At 35.5% G+C, this 25,423-nt stretch overlaps 2 protein-coding genes across 6 annotated transcripts in view; both read right to left on the bottom strand.

Moving 5' to 3' along the window:
* Window positions 1–2,172: 2,172 nt before the first annotated feature.
* On the bottom strand, window positions 2,173–2,810 carry LOC127547057 (60S ribosomal protein L12-like). The gene has a single exon (XM_051973906.1). It carries the CDS (start codon window positions 2,712–2,714, stop codon window positions 2,217–2,219), a length of 498 nt encoding a protein of 165 aa, XP_051829866.1. The 5' UTR covers window positions 2,715–2,810; the 3' UTR covers window positions 2,173–2,216.
* A 14,593-nt stretch (window positions 2,811–17,403) lies between these two features.
* The window catches only part of PHKB (phosphorylase kinase regulatory subunit beta), a 234,724-nt gene continuing 226,704 nt past the window's right edge, over window positions 17,404–25,423 (bottom strand). For all 5 annotated transcript variants that reach the window (XM_051979792.1, XM_051979793.1, XM_051979796.1 and 2 more), the window contains 3 exons: window positions 24,187–24,294; window positions 19,288–19,428; window positions 17,404–18,376 (listed from right to left, as the gene is read on the bottom strand). In XM_051979792.1, the coding sequence (XP_051835752.1) occupies window positions 18,239–18,376; window positions 19,288–19,428; window positions 24,187–24,294 (387 nt within the window). In that variant the 3' untranslated portion in view covers window positions 17,404–18,238. The remainder of the gene's footprint in view (window positions 18,377–19,287; window positions 19,429–24,186; window positions 24,295–25,423) is intronic.

The following is a 25,423-nucleotide window of genomic DNA, read 5'->3' as shown; positions in this document are numbered from 1 at the left end:
TGGTGGGGAGATGGAAGTATGTGCCAAAAACAAAACAAAACAAAACAAAAAAACAAAACCTGACCACCTCCATCACCTTGACCACCATTTCCCCTTAAAATCTTATGGAAACAGCCCAGTCTGGATTCAAGATACTTAAGCATAGGAATGTTTCCCCTCCCCACTTTTTCTGTCACCAGAACATTTTCCAGCCCAGTCCACGTAGCTATCATTGAGGAGAAAAAATGTTTTTCTTCCTTAGATCATCTCTGACATTTTATTCCTATGACATAATCCTACTCACAGACAATCCTCAGAGTTTTTTTTTCACATATAAAAGCCCTAAATGATTGGAAAAGGGAGAAAAATGATGTGGTTAACCATCTTATTAGGTAAATATTTTCTTTTCTCTTCATGGAGCCTTTTTAACCTTTAGAGATTATCTTTCAGTTAGATTTATACTTTTAAACACATTCTGAAAAGGTGTCCCGAGACCTCTGCCAAAGGGATCCATAACACAAATAAGGTTAAGAACCCTTGAGCTAGCCCCTCTCCAGTGGTTTTCTGATAATAAATAGGCAGAACTAGTTCTTGCTACCTAGGGTTTACGAACAAAAGTCCATTGGGTCCACAGGGCATTTTTACCCTGAATTGCTTATGTTTTATACATCACATAATGATTTCTAGGGTCCCATTAGTACAAAATTCTTATGTATGGCCTTCTGGGATTACTAAGACATTTCTTGGTAAACTCTACTCTGAATATTTTTTGGTTGTTGTTTTCATAATTGCTAATCATGTCACACAACTCTATCCCTGTACCTCATTTAACTATCACCTCCTATCCCATTTTCTCCATCTATCACAAACACAAAAGTCATTTTGCAAGCTGCACTAAAACACCGATTTTCAAATTTCCCCCAATGACTACAATCCAAGTTCAAGCTCTTATTAATGGAAATAATGTTGCCATTCAGTATTGATTTGGTAGAAAAATAATAATGGGAACTGAAATCACAAGTGGAGAGAGAACAAGGTAGAATGTTCTGTTAATCAACAAATCATTTTGGCTTCATTGCTTCTCCTCAAATACCCCACCCAAAGCCAAACAATAGTTATTTTTGGGAAGTACATAATGATTCTTAGATCAAAAAAAAGTATCAACCAATGAAGAAGAAAAACATAGTGGTTCTCTGCCTCTTCAAGTTCAGTGAGAATTTGTCATTTAGCTTAGTTTTAGCTAATGAGATTAAGACTGAATTTAAAGAAAGATGATTAAGTATTCAAATGGAACAACAGTCTTATCAATTAGGAAATTTCCTCCAACAACATAGGTCAGTATCCCATCTATCCTGTGCTCATGTCTTCCCAGAAGTTCATCACAGAAAGTTTGCCAACACTTTGGAAGCCTTTCTCCCTTTTTCCTGATATCTTGAAAGTATCAAGGAAGTGTGGCTTTCCTGTGTCATCCTTCACTCTTGATCTTTAGGTGTCATCAGAAATGAAAGTTTAAGAGGCTGCGCTAACTCTAGATCACAGTTTACCAAATGGCAAATAGGTACAAATGCCACTTGGATCCAGCCATCTTCTAAGCCAGCATATCCTATTGTCCAGGTCCCACTTATAAAAACAGTATGCAAAAAATATTCATTCTAAACACAAAGGAAACAGAAAACAAAAATTTTATGCATTATTGACATGTAGTTATATACTAGCATAAACCCATACTATTTGTGCAAAAATTTCAGGCCAAAGGTTGTTTACTTTAGAATCTTTTTTCAACTTCTTGATTCTTGAATCTCAACTATTACCGCTAATAACTGAAGGGTCCTCCTCCTCCCTCCTAAGTTTGAATCGAGGAAATTCCCATCCCCCCACACCCCACACCCCCACACATTCAAAGTGTTTAAAGCAAAGGGACAGGTTTTTTCCTATTAGTCTGCTAAAAAGACAAACTACTTACTGCTGGGGCAATTCTGGCTTGCCTAATCAGTTTTCTCTTAATTTACAATTCCATTGCTAAGATGTTTCAACACCTTCCCTGCTCTTAAGGCACCTCATCCCTCCTCTGAATGAACTGCAAAGTAGCTGAATGTTATCAAAGAGCAAGAGGTTTAAAGAAATTAATTTCCCAGAACGTGTGGCAGCTTCTGACACAAAAATTTTCTGGACCAAAAAAATGAAGAGCCTGTCTGTTGTCAAATGTTAATTTATTGCAATAGTCTCCGCTGTACTTTTTAACTTGCTGGACATTCTACAGCACCACTATTGATGTCATCAATGACATCATGAGGATGTCTGCCATCAATGTTGCAGCCCACTGATTGGGCAGTTCCAAGTATCTCTTTAATGGTTCCAGAAAGGTCTCTAGCCAAGGATCGGTGCCTCATTTGCCGAGCAAGGTTGATGATCTCATCAAGACTGATGTTTCCACTGTGTTTAATATTTTTCTGCTTCTTTCTGTCCCGAGGAGGTTCCTTCAGGGCTTTGATGATCAAAGCTGAGGCAGAAGGCACAACCTCAATCTGGGCCTGTCTGTTCTGAATGGTAAGTTTCACTGTGATTCTCAGCCCTTTCCAGTCACCAGTTGCCTTGGCAATGTCATCACCAACCTTTTTGGGAGACAAACCTAAGGGACCAATTTTGGGGGCCAGAGCTGATGTGGCACCAACTTCACCACCAGTGCATCTTAAAAATACGACTTTAATTTCATTAGGATCAAACTTGGGCGGCATGGCGGCGATGAAGGTGGAGGCTCGGCGTGGACGCTACGGGGTGGCTGCCGGTGTCGGATGAACCCAGATTCGGAACGACCGAAAGAAGTTGCACTTTCACCACCATGAGCTGGGAGCCAACAGACCAAAGCCAACTTCTTTGAAGTTTCTCATTGCCTATATATTGTCTCCTGCTTACATGCACTATCCACCTTTCCATTATCTTTGTATAATATTCATTCTTCATTCTTTATAGACTATTGCATACTGTATCTCACTAGCTCTCTACAACAATAGTAGAATGTATATTTCCACAAAGGTCACAGAGCACAAAAGCATCTTAGATAGCAAACTTCTGAATTACTTGCCAAATGGAAAGAGATGGCTGCCAAATGCTTAGAATGAAAGCACATTGGCAAAAAAAAAAAAAAAAAAAAATCTTAGGGAAAGAATAATGGAAAATTATGAATAGCATTATCTCATAAAAGAGAGAAAACCAGTGGAAGGTAAAGCTAGTTTAGAAATGCTTGGCAATATGTTCGATTAAGCAAAGTCATCGCAAGGGCATTTAAAAATAAAAAAGGAAAGGAAAGCAACAGAAGAAAAATGAAAATGATCTGCTAAAAATTATTATAGCACACTATTTTTCCATTGTATTTGGAATCTAACATTACAGTACCAGATGTGTTTATAGGAGAAGTAAAAATGGCACTATAGAGAACCGAGACAGGAAAAGCATCTGTATTGCAGCAAAGGAATACAGAGTATGGAAACTTTGCTGGAGGTTACCCAATTGCAAGAGCATTAAGAGTTCAATATACAAGATATATAAAGAAGGATAAGATACCAAAGGCATAGAAAAAAAGAGATAATGGTGAAGATAATTCAATTAGAAATCTCTGAGGTCATTTCCAACACTGAATTCTATGATTATTATCCTTCAGGTAGGATGACCTCAGGGAAGTATTCTGGCTAATGAATACTTTAACAAAGAGACCACTGAAAGTAATTTCTTAATATCCATCTTATGATGGGCATACAACCATACTTCAATTTCTCATGATTTCATCTGTGTGAATTTAAACCCCTTCTCATTTAGAACAGAGATGTCAAAATGTGGCCAATGGCTCAAGTGTAAGTCAAACCAGATTAAAATGTTACTGGAAAATATTTCACAAAATAAATAAAAACTTGATAGAATATAGAGGATATCACATTTCAAAACTAAATCAACATATGACCTGCAGATATATATATGACCTGGTGGCTCCTGTTTCTATTGGAGTTTGACACGCCTCCTTTAGTACATGGTTTAATGAGTTCTGCCCCCCTCCCAAATACATCATTTAGTAGTGAATTCTCTGGTGATAAGAAATCTCTTCAATTTTAACAAGGTGGGTTCTTGAATAATAGTCCATCACCACATGAAGTCTTTTCAGCTTAAAAGAGGTTGGACTACAGGGTTTACCTTCAAGAGGCCATACTATAATGAGGCATCTGAGGACTTTCATGGAGAGTTATAAGCCTGATGAAAGCTAAATAGCCAATTCTATTTTTGAAAAGTTGCTGGCTGGTTTCAGTTTCTAGCCCTTCAGTCCTGACAGTTACAAAGGCAGAAAGCTGAACTTTGTAAATGTGGCTGACTCACCTTAATTAAGGCCAGAGCCTCTTCATTAAAAAGAAATGGCACTTTGCTTCTGAAAAGCAACATGAATTCCTGCAGTAAATCAGAGAGGAAGGAGAGCACTTGCTAAATGTACTGGGAATGTAGATTTGAAAGTAGACAGGTAGCTTATATTTTGAGGTTCCTTTTCCTAACCATATCCTGAAAATATGGGACTTGTGGCAAATAAAACCATTGTGTAAGCTTGATAAGTTGTCAATTATTCTAACATTTGGCTTAGTTATTTCTCAAAGACTTCAATTTACTTTGAGCTAGGATCTCCACAGTCAATTGTTTGACTAAAAAAGCACTTATCAAGCTCATCCTGTGTCAGGCTCTGTATTCAGTTCTGGGAACACAGAGAAAGGAAAAAAACAAACAAGAATTCACATTCTAATGAAGGGACACAATCTGCAAAAAATTTGTACATATATAGAGTTGCTGTGATTTTGACCTTTGTTTTCAAAGAGGACTAAAGATATCCTGACTTGCTAGAGAATTAGATTTAAATAAGACAAAATTGCAAAAAGTTATCATTCTCCATATCCTTTCCAGATTCATCCAAATTTGGAGCAAGAGAAAAGTGAAGGTTATTGGTGATGGCCTGGGATACAGTGGATGACTTCGATGTCTAACCAAACTCTCAGAGCTTCACAAGACCTGCTTCACTTACCTTCACTGGAACAAATTGTCCTCATCCATCCATTCCACAGGGAAAGTATTCACATGTTTGGGGCAAACTCTCCCCTAACTCATGGACAGGTCTGAGATCCCTTGGTTAGCTTCAGCCTGGTTTAGCCTACCTGCCCAAAATTTGCCCAGGTGTGCCCCTGCACATATATGCTACATCTTCTTGGAGCAGTACTGGCATCCTGCAGCCCGCTGAATCACAAAGAGTTGAACAATACTGAAGAACTGAACAACAATGTTCCAGTTGTCTTAACTGTTGTCTTGCCATTGGACAGAGCAGATGAAAGGTAACATTAGAGAGAGAGCTCTAGCATTTTGGGTCTCTTCCTGGACTGGGGACCTTCTGCAAAAGAAAGGACTTAAGCTGGCTTTTGAAAAAAGCTAAAGAAGCTATATTAGTAGTAGCTAAGTGAATGAAAAGAATAATATAGTTTTATAAATTTATGTGTTCATGTATATGTGTATATCTGTATGTATATGCACATGTGCATACATACACATATATGTATGTATATATGATGGGTTATTTTTTGTTTTTTTGGTTTTTTTTGATGAGGCAATTGGGGTTAAGTAAGCGGGCTGTGACCCAGGATCACACAGCTAGGAAATGTTATGTATCTGGGGTCAGATTTGAACTCGGGTCCTCCTGACTTGAGGGTTGGTACTCTGTGCTACCTAGCTGCCCCTTATGGTGTTTTTAAGAGTAAAAATGAACAAGATTTGGCAGACAATTAGATATGTGGCATGGATATGAAAGAGAAGTTGAGGTTGACACTGAATTTGAAGCCTAGTCAGGGGTCTTCAAACTACGGCTGCGGGACAGATGCAGCAGCTGAGGACGTTTATCCCCCTCACCCAGGGCTATGAAGTTTCTTTATTTAAAGGCCCCCAAAACAAAGTTTTTGTTTTTACTATAGTCCGGCCCTCCAACAGTCTGAGGCAGTGAACTGGCCCCCTATTTTAAAAGTTTGAGGACCCTGGCCTAGGTGATTGTGACTATGGTACCCTCGACAGAACTAAATTATAACCAAATATTCTCCTCTGTCCATTCATTCAAATATTTTTAAAGTTCTTTCTTCACAGAGAATTATTCCAAGCACCAAGGGAGAGATGCAAAAATTATGTATATCGTGGTTTTTTTCCCCCCTCTCATTAAATTTAAGTAAAGGGAGCAGAAAATTATAAGATCTAGATAGAAGTAGACCTGTCTACTTTTCTACTTTTCTCATGTGAAAGTTGAAGAAATTCTACCCACGCAGGTTAACATTTTCCTCCATAGATAATTGTCACCTACAACACAGAGAAATAAAGTTATAGATCCTGATCTGTACAGTCATCAGATGTCAACATCAGGAGGACTTCAGAGTTAAGAGTTGAAGACAGACGTGACTTAGGAGCCAGCTCTTAATTTATGCTGTCACTTGACATATTATAAATGACCCAAACTGGCAATAGTACATAACACATTGGCAGGATGGAATGGAGTTACTAACCAACAAGACTGATCAGAGAGGAGGTGGGCTTTATCAGATGAGTAGGAAGAAGAGAAAGAAAGAGGGACTCACTCTGAAATGCTAGAACATTTCTCTTCTCCAGCTCTCTCCTTCAAGTTATTTCTAATGCATTCCTTCTTTCCCCCAACCTAGTCCATGCTAAGACATTCTCTACCTTTAATGAATGAAGTAGACATGAAAATCTAAAAAAAGTCTTTAAAAGTCTCCACCATTGAACTACTACAGGTAGTAATACAGCACACTGGCAACACTTTCCCCAAACATTATAAGCAGGCATCTCACAGATGACAGCACTTCCCTAGGCTTCCTCTATTCATAGTGTACCTCCTGATTGGCTCCTGACAGAAAGGACAGAAGGACTTGTGTAGGAAGCCTCTTCATACAGAACAAGTCTAAAAAATCCAGGGTTTCTATTTGTCATCCCCCAAAGCCATTTACATCAACTAGTGGGTGTTTTTTGCCCAGAGAAACAGCTCTGCGGCAGTACCATTAATATCTTATGTAAACAAGCCACGAGGGGAATCAGTTGGAAAGCTGTACAAAAAACATTTCATGCAGTCTATGCGTAGACTGTAATTTAGGAATCACAGTGATGTTGTTGCTGCTCAGAGAAAGAGGCACTGGGAGAACTTGAAGGATAAAGGAAGAAATGGACTTTGCTTCTTCAGTTCCATTTACATCAGGGATGAAAATCAGACACAACCCTTTCTTTTCAGTCATGTGCTTTAACGTAGTCCAAGCCTGGGCCTGTGTACAGACAGGAAAGTAAAACAAGGCAGCATCTGCAGTTTGAAGGGGAATTGTCACAATTTAATTCCACTTCCTACTCTTTTTGTATTTGGCTCGTTGATGTCAAACTACAACTGGATTTGTTCCAGTTAGAAAACATATGATTTAATTTTGCTTTAAAAAATTGTAGAAGGTAAATTTAAGCTCATCAGAAATAAGGGTTAATGCTTTTTAGAGAGCACAAGATTGTGGTCAGAATGAATTAGAGAAGACCCATGGTCCTTAACATGATTAACTGATTGCTGCCAGTCACTGACTTTCACTTAGAATAATATGGATGTATAGTGGTGCCTCTGTGGGATTGATACCCAGAAACAAAGACATTGATTTTAATAATAGAGAGATGGAATATTCACACAGTGTACTAGTTACCCCTCATTTACTTTCCCTAGGAAGGGTACTTAATACTGGTGTGCCACAGAGTCAGCTGTGCCCAGCCCTTTGTTATACCCTCTGAAGGCTGCTGCCTTACTTAAATGGATTATCAGGCCCCTTACTGCCAAGTCGCTGCTTTCTCTCTTTTTCAGGGCAATGGCAATCCATAGTCATTATCTGAAGGAGGAGACACACTGGTTGAGATGAAATTGAAAGTCACTAAATTTTCTACCAAAACTTGAAATGAAACTTTCTCATTCATCCAGGAGAACCAACCCATCATGGTTATTAAACAAGCCTTAGTTTCAGTCACAAAAAGAAATGAACATTTGGAAACCAAACCAGTGAAACATAAAGCACTTTGTGGACACTACTTCATATTCAAGATGGCACGGGGTTTGGACAAAATTTATCTTTTCTCCTGTGAAGATTTTTTTTTAAACACAGAAAATAGAATATTTAATTTCAACCACTGACCTCAGGAGGTAGTTTTTGTGGCTTTCCACCCAAGGGTCTTTTTCTTAATATGAATGTCAGTTCAGTTCCCTATAGATATGTGCATTCATCCCAGGGCATAATATCCTTTCCTCAGCTCCTTCACAGATAAGGCTAAGCTTTTTTCTTGAAAGTATGAGAATGTAAGGCCTGCCATCTAGTACTTTTTTAAAGGATCTAAACATATAACCATCCTTTACTAGGGAAACATACCATTGCAGCATAAATGTATCACCAGAGATCAGATCAGGACAGAGGCCTCTCAGGTTCTCAAGCTAGGAGTCCTCTTGGATTCTACCCTCCCTCTCAACACAATATATTGCTAAAACCTGATTATTTCACGTCTGCAACAGCTCCTAATTATACCCCCTCCTCTCCTTGATATTGCCACCATTCCAGTGTCATCTCCTCAAGACTGGATCATTTTAAGCTAGTTGTTCTGTCTGCCTCCAGTTCTGCCTTCCTCAAAATCACTCAGCCACCAAAGTAATTTTCCTAGAGCATAGGTCCTATAGGTCACCCCATTACTCAATAAACTCTTGTAGCTTCCTATTGCCTCCAGGATCAAATACAAAATCTTCTGTGTCAGAGCCATTCAGAACCCAGCCAGGACCTACCTTTCCAATCTTTTTACATTATACTCCTTGACATGTGTCCTGTAATTTGGTGACATTGGCCTTCCAGCTATTTTCCAAACAAGACATTTCATCTCTCAGCTCTGGGAACTTAGTTTTAACTTCCTTTAAATCTCAACTAAAAATCTCCTTTTACAGAAAACCTTGTCCAACCCCTTTTAACTCTAATGCTTCACCTCTATTAATTATTTCCTCTTTATTCTATATATGATTCATTTGAAAATATGTATTTGAATGTGGCCTTCCCCATTGGATCATAAGCTCCTTCAGGGCTTCTTTTTATATAACAGGGTTTAGCAGAATGCCTGGTGCATAGTAGATGCCTAATATAGTTTTAGGCGCAATGACTGATCATTGTGATTAGGTAACATAGATACAAAGAGAAACCACAATAAGTACTAGAAAATGGCAAAATTGGGTTCTTTACTAGAGTCTTAGAGAGGGCACTTTTTCTGCCCAGTTGCTCCCTGGCTAATGACTAATATTCTGTAGAATGCAGAATCATTTTATATGTCCTCGACATTCCTTCCCCACCTTCCCTTACTCTGCATCAAAGATGTGGAACAGGGGAGGAAGAGTGTCCTCTCAAGTTCATCTATGCTAAGGTACAACTTAGCTACTCAAAGCTTCTAAGTGCAATGAAGAAGGGTAGAGTAGGGTAAAGGAGTAGTTCATCAAGAATGCTTGCAAATGATTGGCTTGCAAGGAATTGAACATTCACTGACACCATTCTGAGCTGTAATTTTCCTATCTGTAAACAGAAGATGAAAATATCAACCCTTGTATACCTTATAAGATAATGGTGAATATAAAATGAACCAATGACTGTTAAAAAAAAAAAAAGAAAGGAAACACTAAATCTTTAAAAAAAAGAAAATAAAAAGCTTTACGAACTGAAGATATTATTGTTTCAAACAATTATGATGTTTGCCAGTAGGAGATGGCTAGACAGCACTCATAAAACTAACATAGTTGTGTGGTTTTGGGAAGCTCTGTTTTACTATTACTGTACTATCATGAACAACAATATAAACAAATCAAGTGTACACTATCTACAAACATCAAGACAATATCTTCACACAAATGCTACTTGTTGGAGAGGGAGCATGGTGTAGGGCAAGACTTCTTAAATTTTTTCCACTTGTGACCCCTTTTTGCCCCTAAATTTTTTACATTAGGTATATAAAATAGGTCTACAAATCAAATATTTACTGATGAAAACTCATGAAAAAGTATCGTTTACTGATAAAAACCAAAATTGATTTAAAAAACCCAAAATTCTTTGGCATACATATAATTTTAATAAAAGATGAAAGCAAATTTACAAACTAATGAGGGAGATGTGCTTGTTTATTTTTACATAAGGAATTAAATCTTAAGAAGTTTTGATATGGTGAGTAGAAGATCCACCTAAAAGACCAGACACCTTGAGTTCAGATCTTGCCTTTGATACACTGTAGTGGTACAACCCTGGGCAAGTCACCCTCTTAGTACCCTAAGCATTTCTCATAGCAATGAATTTACAGGTTCAGTCCTTGTCCCTTTATTACTTATTTCATATTGTTATATGTAACTGAACATATAACAGAATTAACTACATGTAATGTATACTGTATTATATATATTATTATAAATATATATTAGAGATCATTCATCAATAAATACTTTTTGTTCAAAGAGTTTTCCACAACTAAGATAGATCCTCAAAACACTATATGCTTAAAATAAATATCTTCTCACCACAATTCTTTGACCTATGTAGAGATAGATGTGCAATGGGGGATGCCTAAGGGATAGAGGGGAACAGGGATAACATGAAGGAGTGTAAAGAAGGGTAGATGTGGGATCAGATTGGAGCTTGAGTCCAAGCTTGTTAGGTGATTTTGGGCACCTCTTTCTGCTTCCCAATTTCCTCAACTCTAAAGTGGGCAAAATATGAAAGAATGACCTTTATTACAACATTTCTATAAGGAAAATGCTTTGTAAATTGTAAATTGCTATAGAAATATTAACAATCTTCCCTTAATCATAGGGGAACCAGACCTGGAGAGACTTAAGCAAATTGTTCAAGGTCATACAGCTAATGAGTAATGGACTGGAACCCAGGTCTCCTGTTTCCTAGCGAGTTTTTTTCCCCCCACTACTTCTTATTGTTTTAGTTTTCCATTGGGAAGATTTTAAAGACTATTTCTTTGGTTAAATGTTGTTTTGCTGAAATAGCTGCCAACCTCATTCCTATCGAGAATATAGGGCTCTGAGCCAAAAGCAGAAGGAATCGTGTCAGGATCCTCCTCCACAGCTGAGAAAATTAATGGCATCATCCTTGATGCATCTCAGAGAACCACTTAACCAACTGCTGACTTTGCTACTTTCAGATATTTACTTCCCTTTCTGTTGAAGTTGAAAAATCACTTGTATTATTAATTTGTGTAAAGCCTTCAGTCTACAGTATGTGCCTACAAAGCTAATTTTGCCAAGTTAGAATTTGGAGCTTTATGCTTTCATCAAATGGCTATAATCATTCATCAGTTACTTTCATAAACACCATTTACATTTTTACTCCCATTTTCCAGATTTAAAAAAATTTACTTATTTTTATTTAGATCTGAACTCATCAACATAGGTACTTCTCCTAAAAAGATTATTAATCTGGAATCCATAATTTTTTTATAAAAATACTTTAATGACATATTTCAACATAGTTGGTTTCCTTTGCAAACCTATGCATTTTATTTTATTCACTGAAAAATATTATTGTGAGAAGGGGACCATAGGCTTCAACAGACTGCCAAAGGAGCTCAGGTTATAAAAAATATTAAGTTCTTTTCACCTAGGTCTTTCTAAGCATGTTTCAAACTCTTCTTTTTTATTGCATGTCCATCTTTTGTCTATATGGTTAAGCTCAGTTTTGCAAGATTGGTCACCTGAGACTGCAATTCCAATGCTCTTTGGAATACCTTATTCCATTCCCTTCTCCTTTTTCTAGTGAGTGTGGAAGAATTTTGAGTTATTTGAATGTCCTTCTTTTTATATTTGAAGTTCTTTTTCCTGATGACTTGAAAATACTGTTGTTTCTGAATTGAAATATTAAGTTTACTATATATCTAGGAGTTTGCAACCTTTTGCTGAAGTTTATTTGTTTCTAGAGGCATTTTGTGAATTCTTTCAAATGAAATTCTATTTTTTATGTCCAGAAGTTCTGGGCAGTTCTCAACTATTTCATTCACTATAGTGCAAAGATTTTTGTTTTCTTGTATTCTTCTGAGAAACCTATGATCCTTAGGTCTTTTAATGTATCCCGTCTTTAAGGGCAGTATGTTTTGCTTGTGTAGTGAATATATTTTCTTTTAATATTCTTGGTTTTTGGTTTTCTTCTTGTAAGGTATCCTTTACTTCTATATCTTAGCATTATTATTAATCTACTGTTCTCTTTTGTTTCTTTCGGGATCCTTGATATTGCAGATTCAATTTCTTCTTTTCTGCTTTTTTTTTTTTTTTTTAAATTCAGAAACAGTGTGTAATGGTTCTAAGTTCTCAAAAAACACAGTGTTCTCTGACTTATGAAGTTCTGGCTCATTTTCCTTCATTTTATATTATTTATTCACAGATGTCTGAGCTTATTTACTAGATCATTTACTAGTTTCCTTTTATTACTTTTTAAAAATTGATCTATTTTCTATTTGTTTATGTTCAAGATCTTTGATATTTCTTCTTTCTGAAATCCTTAATACTTTGTTTTTTTTTCCTTCCTTGTTTTCCTTATTATTCATTTCTTGACTCCCTCCCTTCTCATTATGGTTTCTTTGAGGGCTAGACCTCAAAACATCTGAGCCTCCTCCCACAGTGGGAAATTCATTGCTCACTAGTTGATGTCTCTTCCCCAACTGACTTCTGGATGGTCAAAATTAACCCCAGATGGATGCTATGTTCTTTCCTATAGCGTTGGTGGAGTATGGCACAACTCCCCATATGCACTGTGTCTTATGCCAGAGATCTATCCTTTTCTCTGTTCCTTAGTTCTCTATTTCCTAATTCTCTGGTCCAGTAACAGCAATTCAGAACTTGCTTTCCTAAATACTGGCAGCTCAAAGCTTTGCAATGATGGTGTTTGCTGCTTGCATTTCCCATTAGGCTTTTCTCCTAAGGGGCTCCCAGAAAGCAAAGCCAACCTTGCTCAAGAAAACTTTTGCAGTTCATGAAAAAAGTATGGGAATAAGGTTCAGGAGTGGATTTCTATGCAAGCTTCCATCATTACCTTTTTTCTGCTAGTGTGACCTGGCTGCTAGTAGCATGAAAATTAAAGGAGAGTTACTAAGTGAGCTCAAAATTAGTGACCTCCAGTTCCTGGGGCACTTTTTAAAAACTTTCTTTTGGATTCTGGATGCTGTAAAACATGGAAGTAGTTCAAGTTGCTTTGTCTTTGGCACATCATTTCAATTTTGGGGAGGTCTGAGAGGTGATGGGAACCAGACAAAATGTCTAGTCTGATATCTTGTTGCTTAAATGACTTAGAAACTATAACCCATTGCCGCCTCTCATTCTAGTGATTCTTGTTCATTTTGGAGGCCTCCGGGTCTCAAAAATTAGTTAACTTTTCCAAAGTTTGACAGAAGATTCTGAGGCAGACCAAAAATTGAGAGAATAGTAGTCTTCCTTTTTTTTTTTCAAATGTTCAGACATTTCACCTATTATGCTTATTTATGCTACATTTCAATCAACAACAAACATTTACTGAATCCTTTGTGTGTGTCAAATGTAGCAGCATAAAATAATGATATTTGATGCCATAAGAATTATAAGTTCATAGAGTGAAAAGATAGATAAATGAATAGATAAAACATTCATTGACATGTCTTAACATTTCTCTGTGTTAGGCATGGTCCTAAATACTGGAGATACAACTATGAAGAAATTAGGCACTTTCTGCCCTTAAGGAATTTACATTCTAATGAAGAAATAAGGATAACATTTATTGGGGATCTGAAAGGGAGGAGAGTATGGTGATGGCTGGTGAGAGGCAAGAAATTAAGTCCTGAGGATTTCTCACAGATAGGTAGCAGGAAGAAGACCCATGAAGGCAAACAATCATGTGCAGACCAAACATTATTAGATATTAACCAATCATATCTAATTGGCATCAGACATATATGAGAGAAAAGGAAGAGGACTATTTATGAAGTAAAAATAGATATGATAGATGGAAAGATTGACTGTTGCCCTAGTGGTCACAAAATATTCTAAGAACCATAGAAAGATCTCTTCTCAAATTGGAAGGATTCTCTAGAGTAGTCCTGTGGCAGACATGGACAAGAATTGCAGCATGTAAGAAGAAAAGACTGTGTTGTGATCTGTACTTGTGGAGGAGTATCCATTGCTAATGAGGGTTTTTTTTAAATTAGTAGAATTGAGACCTTTCTTGGCAAACCCTCACCTGTTAAGCCATAAAATAATGTCAATTATGAAATATTAACTCATGTCTTTTATCACAGCGTTAGAGAGCAAAAAGACATAGAAGAAATTGAATAGTAAATTGGATTCTCAAAAATCAATAGTTTTTCAGACAATGCCTCATCTTTTGAGCAAAATGAAATTGTTGTTGTTGACATAGTAGATGGAGTAGTGGGCCTGGAGTTAGGAAGACTCATCATCTTGAGTTCATATCTGTTTTTAACTCTGTTTCCTGAATTGGAGAAGGAAATGGCAAACCACTCCAGTATTTTTGCCAAGGAAAGCCCAAATAGGGTCATGAAGACATGACTGAAAATGACTGAACTAATCAAAGAGTTCTTCAAACATTGCCTCTTATGAGAAAACTGAAAAGAAAGCAAGGAACTAACCCAAAGCAGGCTACTTCAGCTCAGATTCATCTTATCCTAAAAGTAGGATGTTCTTTCCAGTTCAGAGAAGATAGTAGTAAATCTCACCAAGTTGGAAACTTATCTTTACTGCCAAATTCTCAGGTCATCAGCTAGGCGTTTGTCCCCTGCAATTTCTCCATCAAGACCTAGTTGTGTAAACTGAAGGAACCAGAGAAGCTCTTTGCATGAAAGTTTTTTTTTTTTTAATAGTACCTTCAGATGTGAAAAGCAAATGCTTCTCAGAATGATCTATATTCCATTTGAAACTAATCATTTTCACTAATGAGTCACCTAGTATTTGAATCCCAACTGACACTAAAGCATGCTACTCTGGCAAATTCACACTGGTGATCCTAGCAAGACAGAAGCATTAATTGTCTTCCCTCAGACTTCAGCACATTAACATGCTACATTGAGTACCTGTAGTAACTCTAACATGATTGAGCTTCTTCACTTTCATTTTATTATGGGTTTAATAAAAGAGACTAAAATATACATACCCTGTGAATTCTAGTACTTTCTGGGACCCCTGAGTGTTTTTAGGAAGCTATAGCTGTAATCTGTTCTTCTATTAGGGTAGCTATATTTCTTGACATTATTATATAAAGAGAGAGAAAGTTGCTGCAGATAAAAAAGCATTTATTATTCTGGGTCCCACAAATTCCAGCTCTCCTTCTTTATGTAAACAGCTCCCTGGACCTTTATTGGCTTTAAGAGTCTCTATCTTATGATGTTCCCTCTTGTCACTTTACATGTCAGAAGTCATCTCATCTCATACAATATTGTATAAACTGGGGTTGAAACACAGTGAACGCTGTAGGATTATGTGAAAATATGAGATAAATGCATTCATTCATAGGTCTATGAAAGGAGACAAATTTATTATTTCTTTGAGGCAACTTGAAACAATAGTTATTTTGTAGGGTTGAAAAGTTTGAAGTATTGAAATTATATTTGATTTAAACTTGAAATGGATTTCATAGAAAATGAGATCATATTAAAAAGGTGAGAAATAGCTTATGTGCATGGAGATGAACAGATAAATAGCTTTCTTTTATGTTTACAAAGTCCTTTTGCATAAACCAGCTCATTTTTGCTATAGGTCTATCCTATAATTCAGGGAATTTAATCTTCAGGGGTGGACAATCAAACTTGGACATACAGCTTAGTCTGATCCTGCCTGCCACTAAGGAGCAGAAAAGGGATATGAGAAATGCACTTTCTTTTCTCTTAATTCAAATTTGTCAATTTAGTTAAACAACACCTACCTTAACTCTTGGTATAGGTTTTATATTATCCTTAGAAGGGAAAACATATTTTTAAGCCTTTAAAAATAATTTTTAAAACAGGTTTCTGAGCAATCTCATGATGAGCTACAAGCTGATCATTTACAATACAAATGACCTTAACAACATAGGTAAACATATCTCACACTTTTGATTTTAGAAACTGAAATGTGACATTGAGAAGTATTAGGTAAAATGATGGAAAATGTAGGAGAAACCATAATTTTCTTGTGTGATACTAATCAAAGTGTTATTGAAGTTGATATTCATTCAGGAGATTCTAACAGGTATTATTCTTAAAGTAAACAATTATTCAGTGAATCTGTCATGGAAGTAGAAGAAAACTCTAAATCAGATTTAAATCTTGTCATGCTAATATTTTCACTCAATTTCTAGTGCAGCTATTAAAATATTTTGATTCCATAGACCAAATAAGACTAAAAATTCAGAAGATTCCTATGTTCTTCCCCCCTCTATCATCCTCCTCTCTAATTAGGATGTATATTTTGACTTTGAGAGATATGATTCTTAAGGTTTACTGATATCAACTGAGATCTCTTAAGGCAGTAAATTCTTAACTTCACAAACATACAATGTAGATGTATATGTTGCATACATTCAAAACTGCTTGTTTAATACAATAAGAAAATCTCTTCTTTATGGTAGTGAATATTGAACATGTTACATTTAAACAACTAGTTAGGGAGAAAATAAAACCCTACGACTTCATCTCTTATGGGCCATTCAAAAAATGTACATTTATTAATATCTGATATTACTTGGGGACTCTGCTTAGCCAATCACATATCTATTTTAAAATATCAACATGGTTAACTTTCCTTTAAATTTCACAAAGCATTTAGCAGAAAATATTCTGGACTTTCCAGAAATAAACTCTGGGCCTCAGTTCCCTTACTAACAAAATAAGGGATTTAGAAAAAAAAAATCTCTATGGTCTTTTAAAATTAAATTCTAAGAAAAGTATGTAAATTGGTTAATTTCCTGGTTCTCCACTTAATTGTTATATGGTTATAGTGATTTGCCAATCACTTCTCTCAAGTCCTACTTTTTAAAAATGCAACCCATTATTATTTATTTTGACAAATGCATTGCGTTTAAGAATGAAATAATTTAATACAATTCAAATATCTATTATATACTTAAGAAGGCACCGGTTAAGATAATTTTGGTAGGATAGTATAATTTTGTTTTGTTTTGTTTCTTTGTTTAACATATTTAGTGTCTAAGATTGGAAGACAGAAATGGGTTCTGCTAATGTGAATTGGTGGTAAAATGAGTTATGCTGGTATGAATTTAAACATATAGGACTGATTACCTTTCATCTACAATCATGATCAAATAAATAAAAATACTTAGTTCTAACAAAGATTTTCATGAAACAGAATTTTGTCTGAAAGTAATTTATTAAACACTATTATTTTTTAATTTATTAAACACTAAACTATTTTAATGAGTTTTGATTTTTAACCAGTATACACTGGATTTGGGATTCCATAATTAAACAAACTTGTGAACTTCACAAAAATTCTAAATACAATCAAAACTTAAGGAGAATATTTTGGAAAATACAGGTTCATGATTACTTTGTGTTTAATTCTTTCTCCTATGTCTAGACAATACAAATATGAAATCACATTCATTTTCCAAAGTAATTTTACAATAGCTTCTGTGTACTCATACATGATTAATGATGTTACCTTTGACATCAAAATAATGTTACCTCACTCTGATTTTAAATTTATATTAACATCTAACATAATAATGCTCTAATGGGTAAAAGAAAAGTTAATCATTCTCACAAATTCTTTTAATATCCATACAAAATTCTTGGGTAAGCTTTCTGTTCAGTTGGCACAATACTTAATTATGACCATAAACTCAGGGAACTTAATATCATATCAAAGTTTCATTTTCATTAATTGTATAATCATGCAACGTGCAGTTTCATTTCAAGCTACATGGTTTCTGCCATTCAGTGAAAATAACTATTGTCAAGATGGGCTCAAGTATATTTTTGTTGATTAAATGTTTAACTCTAAAACTAACTAGCAGTTCCATGCAGTATCCCAAATAATTCAAGTGGTGGTATGATAAAGATCTCACTGGCAATAAGTAAATAGATACATGATTGTTTGGGATTAAGCTTCAAAGGAAACATGTCTGTCAAAACTAATACTGAAAAAAATGTGACCTAGCTAAATGAAGAACCTTCTACTCTGTTAGCTAACTATACAGGGGTCATCACTACTTGGCTTGACTTCTCCTTCCAGCAACAGGTTCATCACAACTTTTGTCAAATAACTGCATGTTCCTCTTTTCCCCAATGGTGGAGTATTGTAAAAGGAAGTCATATCATCCTGCAAAACAGCAAGCAAACAATTTGGTTTTATAAGGGACTGAGAGAATCAATATGAAAATAACCTAGATTGGGAGAGGGGAGAGGACCACTTATACAATCAGTCTTCAAATAAGTATTTATTAAGAATCTACTATGTGCCAGGCACCGTGTTAAGTGCTGGGGATATAAAGAAAATCAAAGTCAGTTCTTGTCCTCAAGGAGCCTACAACCTAATAAAGAAGACACAACATACAAATATGTGCAAACAAGCTGTATACAGTTTAAATAGGAAATACTCAACAGAGGAAAGGCATTAGAATAAAAAGGAATTGGGGAACACTTTCTTAAAAAGGTGAGATTTTAGCTGGGACTTGAAGGAAGTCAAGACATAAGCCTGCTGGCTATTACTGTTGTTATTATTTCTCAAATTCTTGCCTTCTGATGTTGCTGAGAAGTCTACAGAGCAAAGATAAGTCATTATATTTGCAGTGGTTTCCTGTCACTGATCATTTGTGTTTCCTTGGGTAGAATTTCTGCAGTTAAGTACTAAGCATATTAAAAGAAGAGGCTCAAAGAGGTTATGTTCAATGAAAGAAGAAATTCCCGGTTCCTAACATCCTATCACCCAGAATTTAATTTAACAGTCTCCCCAAACTTCTTCTGCATAATAAAAAACTGTGATAGCTAAACATAAAGGAACTTTTCTTCATTTTAGATGGCTTTATTCAGGGTTTCCCAACTAACTATTGTTTACATATAAAATGATGCTAATTTTTCCTTTCTTCAATAGGAAAACACACATTGAAATTAAAGACCATTTAAAACAAGCATTCTACCAGCATATCTGTGAGTCTGTTTCATGGATTAAAATGTTTAGGAATCAAGAGTTTGTATGACATAATGCCCTCCAAAATTATTTATTTTACTTACCTGTTTTTCAGCTTCCTTTAGTATGCTCTGGTCTTTCTGAAAATCATTAAATGCTTCTTTAACTAGTTTATCCAGATCCACTTTATCTTGAAATTCTAGCTCAGGGTTTCTTTCCAGTACAACTGATACAACCATTAATAGCTAGAAAAGACAAAAACATTGATTCTGTTGTGTGCCACATAAAAACACTTGTTACAGATGCATTTTTCTGATTTCTGATATTCAGAAATGGGCCATCTTATGAGATTATCTGCAGAGTTCTAAAGGGCCACCTGGGAAATTTTTCTAGCCCTATATGCAGATCATTAAGTCCTTTCACTTTGGAGAAATTTTTAATTTTCTCAAACCAACATGAAAACAAGTTCCCTTGAAACTGAATAAAGTATAGTAAACTCTAGGACCTAGAGACTAGTCATCTGTACAGTGTAAGAACACTTCATAGGCTTTTGAGGGCATCTTGTGACTTCAAAAAGGTGACAAATTCAATAGGTTTCAGTGCCTTTTGACACAGACAATTGAATTCAATTTAACAAATGCTTATTGGGCACAACAAATAATACGTTCAAGGCACAAGGAGATAGTTAAACAAGGTTGAGTGGAAGGAGACTGCTTCATTAAAGAAGTTGGCTCAACGCAAAGTCATAGTAGATCAATTTTGTTGATTTTGGAATACAGATTGGGGGTTCCTGACACTGAAAAATCAGATTTTGTATTTTAAAAAAATGTCTCTGTGTGTCTGTGTGTGTGTGTGTGTGTGTGTGTGTGTGTGTGTGTGTGTGTGTAAATAAAACCCCAACCCAAAACACAACAACGACAAAAAAAAAAAAAAAAACAAAAAAAAAAAACAGTCCTTTAACAACATCATGAGAAATACTAGAGCAACACAAAGATATTCTAAATTATTGTGGAGAAAAGAAGATCAATGAGGGTAAAGGACAGAAAAACTGCTCAATTCTTACTTTGTTTTCTCTGTGAAGGAAAATTGTTTTCACATTGAAAAGGATAGAATAAAAATGATGAATAGGGATTTGAAATTCAAGACAAATAATGAAATAATAGTGAGTACCTGGGTATTGTCTTGATGAATTTAAGTCACCAAGCCACACAAACTTTTTCCCAGAGTACCAGAGAAATGGCAGATGTGAATTGATAGTCAGTAGTCTTTGAAAGACCAAGGAAAATGGAAATGGTGCTGCAAAAGCACCACTTTAAAAGTGGTTTAAAGACAAATATTTTTAAAAAGACATTCAGATTTTTTAAGTAGAGAAAAAAAGTGGATTTTGCAAATTGACTACATTACAGGTCAGTGAGCTCAGGATTTTGGGTGAAATTCTAAAGTGTGTTATTAAAGAGAGGATTACTTAACTATAAAAAGAAAAGGGAATCACCAAAAGCTTAGTGAGACTTCATGAAGGACAGGACATGCCAGTCAAGCTTATTTTGTATTTATTGAGGTTAAATGGTAAATCGGGAGCATGTTAGGGGCATAGAAAACCAAAAATTTAACAAATTCTTTTCAGTGTGAAAGCCATTTCCCTTCACAGGTAAAACAAACAAACAAAAGATTAATCAGTTCTGGTGTTCTGTTGCCCATGAGTATTATCCCACCCTATCCCTTCATTGATCTTTTCTCCAAGATAGCTAAGAATCCCTTTTCATTGTTCAAGTGCTTCTCATGGTATATTGTTTTGATGATATTCTTTCTCTATTTTTGATTTCTTAATGTATTTTTTTTTTTTTTGCTCAGACTGATTTTTATTAGTGCCAGGAATGCCATTATGGACACTCATTTCATCAATATAGATTGCAACTTATCTAAAACTTAGCAGTCTGAAACTTCACAAAGTCTCTCATGCTATTCTTATGAACAAATGGAAAGATGTGAGTTTGATATTACCACAATTAAGAGGTCTTGGAATTATTTGAATGAAAAGAACCAGAAACAATTTATTCCTTTTCTTTTTTTCTGAGGCAATTGGGATTAAGTGACTTGCCCAGGGTCACACAAGTGTTAAGTGTCCGAGGTCAGATTTGAACTCAGGTTCTTCCTCACTTCAGGGCTGGTGCTCTACCTACTGCACCATCTAGCTGCCCCAGAAACAATTTATTAATATTACAATTTCAGATTTGTGGTAATGCTCAAATTTGGGAGTGCTTCCCTCTTTTGTAGTGTCCCCAGGGATCTATGATTTGCCTTGGAATAATTATTGTTTAAATAAAGGCTTGAATAAAGGTATAAATGGCACGCTTATCAGACTTACAGATCACAGAGGAGGCATATGTAATGTGTTGGACAATAATCAAGATTCAAAAAGAATTTGATGGGATACAATATTGGGCTGAATATAAATAAGATGGAGTCTAACTAGGATAAACACATGGTATCAAAAATGAACTTGACATATATAAAAATTAGCTTAACACACACACATATGATATAGATGAGTAGGCACAGTCAGTAGTTGTTCATCTATTTAAAATGCCTTGAGGTCTTGGTGGATTTCAATTTAAATTTGTGCCAATAGTGTAACATGGTAGTTAAAAATGCTAAGATGATTCTAAGTTGCATTAAGAGAGTAACAGTATATATGCCACGGTTGGTCATACAAAGTATATTTAATTTTGAATTTAGTTATGAGTAACACCGATTGATAAATCAGAGGACAACCTGGATGGTAAATGGTCATAAGCTTATGATATGGGTCAAAGAAATGCTGAAGGAAATGGAAATGCTGAATTTGGAAAAGATTTAGTAGGGATAAAATAGGTGTCTTTACATATTTCAAGGGCTATCTCATGGAAGATGGATTAGATTTGCTCTGCTTCTTTCTAGAAGGCAAAAAGAGGAATATTGAAAGCTGCAAAGAGGCAATTTTAGGTGAGGGAAAACTTTCCAAAAATTAGAGCTGCCAAAAAGTAGAATAAGCTATTGTGAGAACTGAAAGTTTCTTCTTGTTGAAGGTCTTCAAGCAAACATTGGATGACAACTTAATGAAAATGTTGCACTAGGGATTCCTAATTAGGTATGGGTTGAGCCAGTTAGTTTCCAAAGTCCTTTCCAATTGTGAGATTCTTTAATTTGTACTGATTGTTATGGTAGTTAAGGAAGTTGTCTATAAGAAAAGCAGTAGCATCCAGCTAGGAACAGGGAAAACAATGCTTAGTGGAATGCTGGCTTAAGGAACTCTCCATTTTTAGGATATTACTTTGATAAGTAATGTATCTTTAGAACACTTGCTTATTAGTGTTGGTGAAAAAGTGTCCTTGAAACTGAGCTGTAAATGAGAATCACTGCACATTAGTAGATCTGAGGGGAGGAGCAGAAGGGAAGCAGGGCAATTATCACTCAGAAGTTCACAGAATCCCAACCACTAGATGTTGGTGAAGATTGCTGGAGGGTACGCACTGACAGAAAAATAGAAAAGTCTCTTCTCTAAAATCTGGACTAGGTGTAAGGAAGAATATCTCAGGGTATACCAATAGCATTACAATAAAAATAAGCAACAATAGAAGTAGAACATTTTGGACCCTTGTTTGAGTAGCCTTTCTACAAGGCTAAGGGAAGAGTAATGCCATTGTGTGTCACAGGATGTAAAGGAGGAATGCACCAGAATAAAAATGAAGTGCTAGATATTCTTCACAGATGCTAGTTAGAAATATGTGGGTCAATAAAGCATTTACATAAGTCCAAGTTTCCACTGACTGATACCATTTCTCTGTAACAAAGGGAGGTCCAAGAGCAACAAATTATTGTTACATGATTAAAACAAATCCCAGAATTTCAAGGTTTCCAATGAGGGAACCCTGAAAGCCCCTATAGCTGGAGCAGAGTTTAAATGATGGAAAAATGAATATTGCAACAGTGTTTGGAATATACCTTGTGACCATTTGAGGGAACTTTGATGGAGTCCACAAAATGTTTCTATATAGCATTCCAGGTCATTGTGACACTTGGTGTGGTGGTATTAAGAGTTGAAGATATAAAAAAGGACTTCATATTTGGAATTCCTTCTGGGGCTTCCCCAGCTTCTGTCTATGAAGGAGAGGTAAAGCTACAACTTAACTGAAACAACATAACAGAATGGGGGGTGGGGGGGAGGGAAACAACCCCGCTAAATTTTGAGTTAAAAGACGAGGATATGAATTCTAGTTCTGCCATTTACCACTGATATTACATTGTTGTGAAAGAAGCAAGTTGCTTCTCTGTTCTATGGAAGAAAAAAAAGTGAATTAAACTAGATGGTTTCTGAAGATCCTTCCAGAAATAATATATCCCCAAAGTCTATGGAATGAAGGAGAAGGCTAGTATTATATTAGACAAAGGCACACTGAGCAGTGACATATCCACTACAAACTCAGCAATTATGTGTTCTGACTCTGGAGTAATCAGGATAATGATTTCCCTAAATGAGAGGTAAAACAAGGCTGACATTTCTGTTATTTACCCATTTCCTCATATTGCATATAAGGAGCATATTATGTTTTTAATGGTATCACATCTATGTGTATTTATATAAATATATATTACTTTAAAATAACTGTTCTTGTCATATTTATGACATTTCCTTACTATAAACCTATAAAGTGTAAGGAACCATGTTAGACATTCCTTCTGGGCTTGCTATTGAGAAGACAGATATGTGTGACCAAAAAGCCTTTCCTTCCCGGAAAAGCTTGATTTAATGTTGTTTTATTTATTCTTTGTGCATTTGACATAATTCATGAAAAAGTTCAAAACACTTTGAAATTTGCATTCATAATTTTCTCCTCTAAAGGAAAATTATTTCTCTTGCTTGTCACTTTTTATGGTCTTATTTTCCGTTTTTTAAAAAAAATTTGTTTGCCTTTTAGTGAGATCAAAAAACTCTTCATTTATATACTGGATTTGTTAGTACAAACCTCTACAATGATCTGTCTGTATTTAGGCTGGTCAATATTTCCCAAAATGTCTTCAACCAAGAGGGAAAAATTCATTTCATACATGGTCATATCTGACAGGGTTGGTTGCTGAAAAGAGAATAAAAAAATTAAAATTCCATACTGTTTTCTTATGGCTTTTAGTTAATGAAGGTGCTTCATTATCTCTAATCGACATTTATTCTTTCCATGAAAACTTAAGAGAATATATTTTTTGATATTAAAAAACAGACTTGTATTTTATGGCCATCAAATTCTGAAGCCTATCTGTTAACCATGGTGATAAAGTTAAAATTCCTGGGGATGGACCTCAAATCCCTTTCAATTCAGGAATTGTATGTCTGATAGAGAATTACAATTTAATTAATGTTTCAGTAGAAAGGGTAATATTAGAAAGCTGCTTCCATATACAAAAAAGGCCTAAAAATTAAGGCAACTAATTGGGTATTTATTGGTTTTTGGAATTAAGAGAAGAGATTGAGCTTGCAGTTCAACTTCTGTTGGTAAGTCACTACCACTGAATTTGCTTCATTCTAGGAGTTGATTGTTTCTACATGAACTGCATAAAAAATGTGTTAGGAGCAAGCAGAAATAGGTTCATTTTCAGAAATAGCGTATAAGCAGAGAAACAAAATGAAAAATATTTCTGTACTGGATTGGTGGATCTGAAATATGAAAAAGACTAAGGAACAGAGTCTTCCTCTACTTCTTAAGTCAAATCAGATGAATGTAGAAAACAATTCAAATTTACCCTATTTGGAGCTGAGCCTCCTTTACAAACATCTAGGCAGAAAGCAGACCTATTACTGGATCGAACAAAATATATTGATTTATTCTCATTTTCTCTGATCACTTACAGCAAACTTACTGGTGCAGTTTGCATATACTTTCTATTCAAATGGGACCCAGGTATAAAGTCCCCTTTAAATCAATTTGTCATCAGGGTTGTTATGTCAGTATTATACTGACTCTGCTCTAGATTCCTTATAAAGTACTAGAAATTTAAGATGAGGAAAACCAATAGGATTCCTGGTAACAATTATGAGCTCTGCAGGAAATTGTTTTAAAAAGAAAAGAGTATTTCTTGGTTCCACCTCCATTTCCTTGAAAGGAAAAATGCTATCATATGAATTGGGTTCTTCGAAGTCAATCTGCACACTGTGTGACTACAGCAACTGGAGTCAGCAAAGAAATAGCATTCCTGCTGACAGAAAAGACA

This window comes from Antechinus flavipes, chromosome 2 (assembly GCF_016432865.1).
Source record: "Antechinus flavipes isolate AdamAnt ecotype Samford, QLD, Australia chromosome 2, AdamAnt_v2, whole genome shotgun sequence".
NCBI lineage: Eukaryota > Metazoa > Chordata > Mammalia > Dasyuromorphia > Dasyuridae > Antechinus > Antechinus flavipes.
Note: the sequence above shows the minus strand (reverse complement) of the source record. Positions and strands in the feature narration are given on the sequence as shown.

Excerpts from the sequence above, each read along its gene's own strand:
- LOC127547057 (XM_051973906.1), bottom strand. The coding sequence starts at position 2,714 with ATGCCGCCCAAGTTTGATCCTAATGAAATTAAAGTCGTATTTTTAAGA.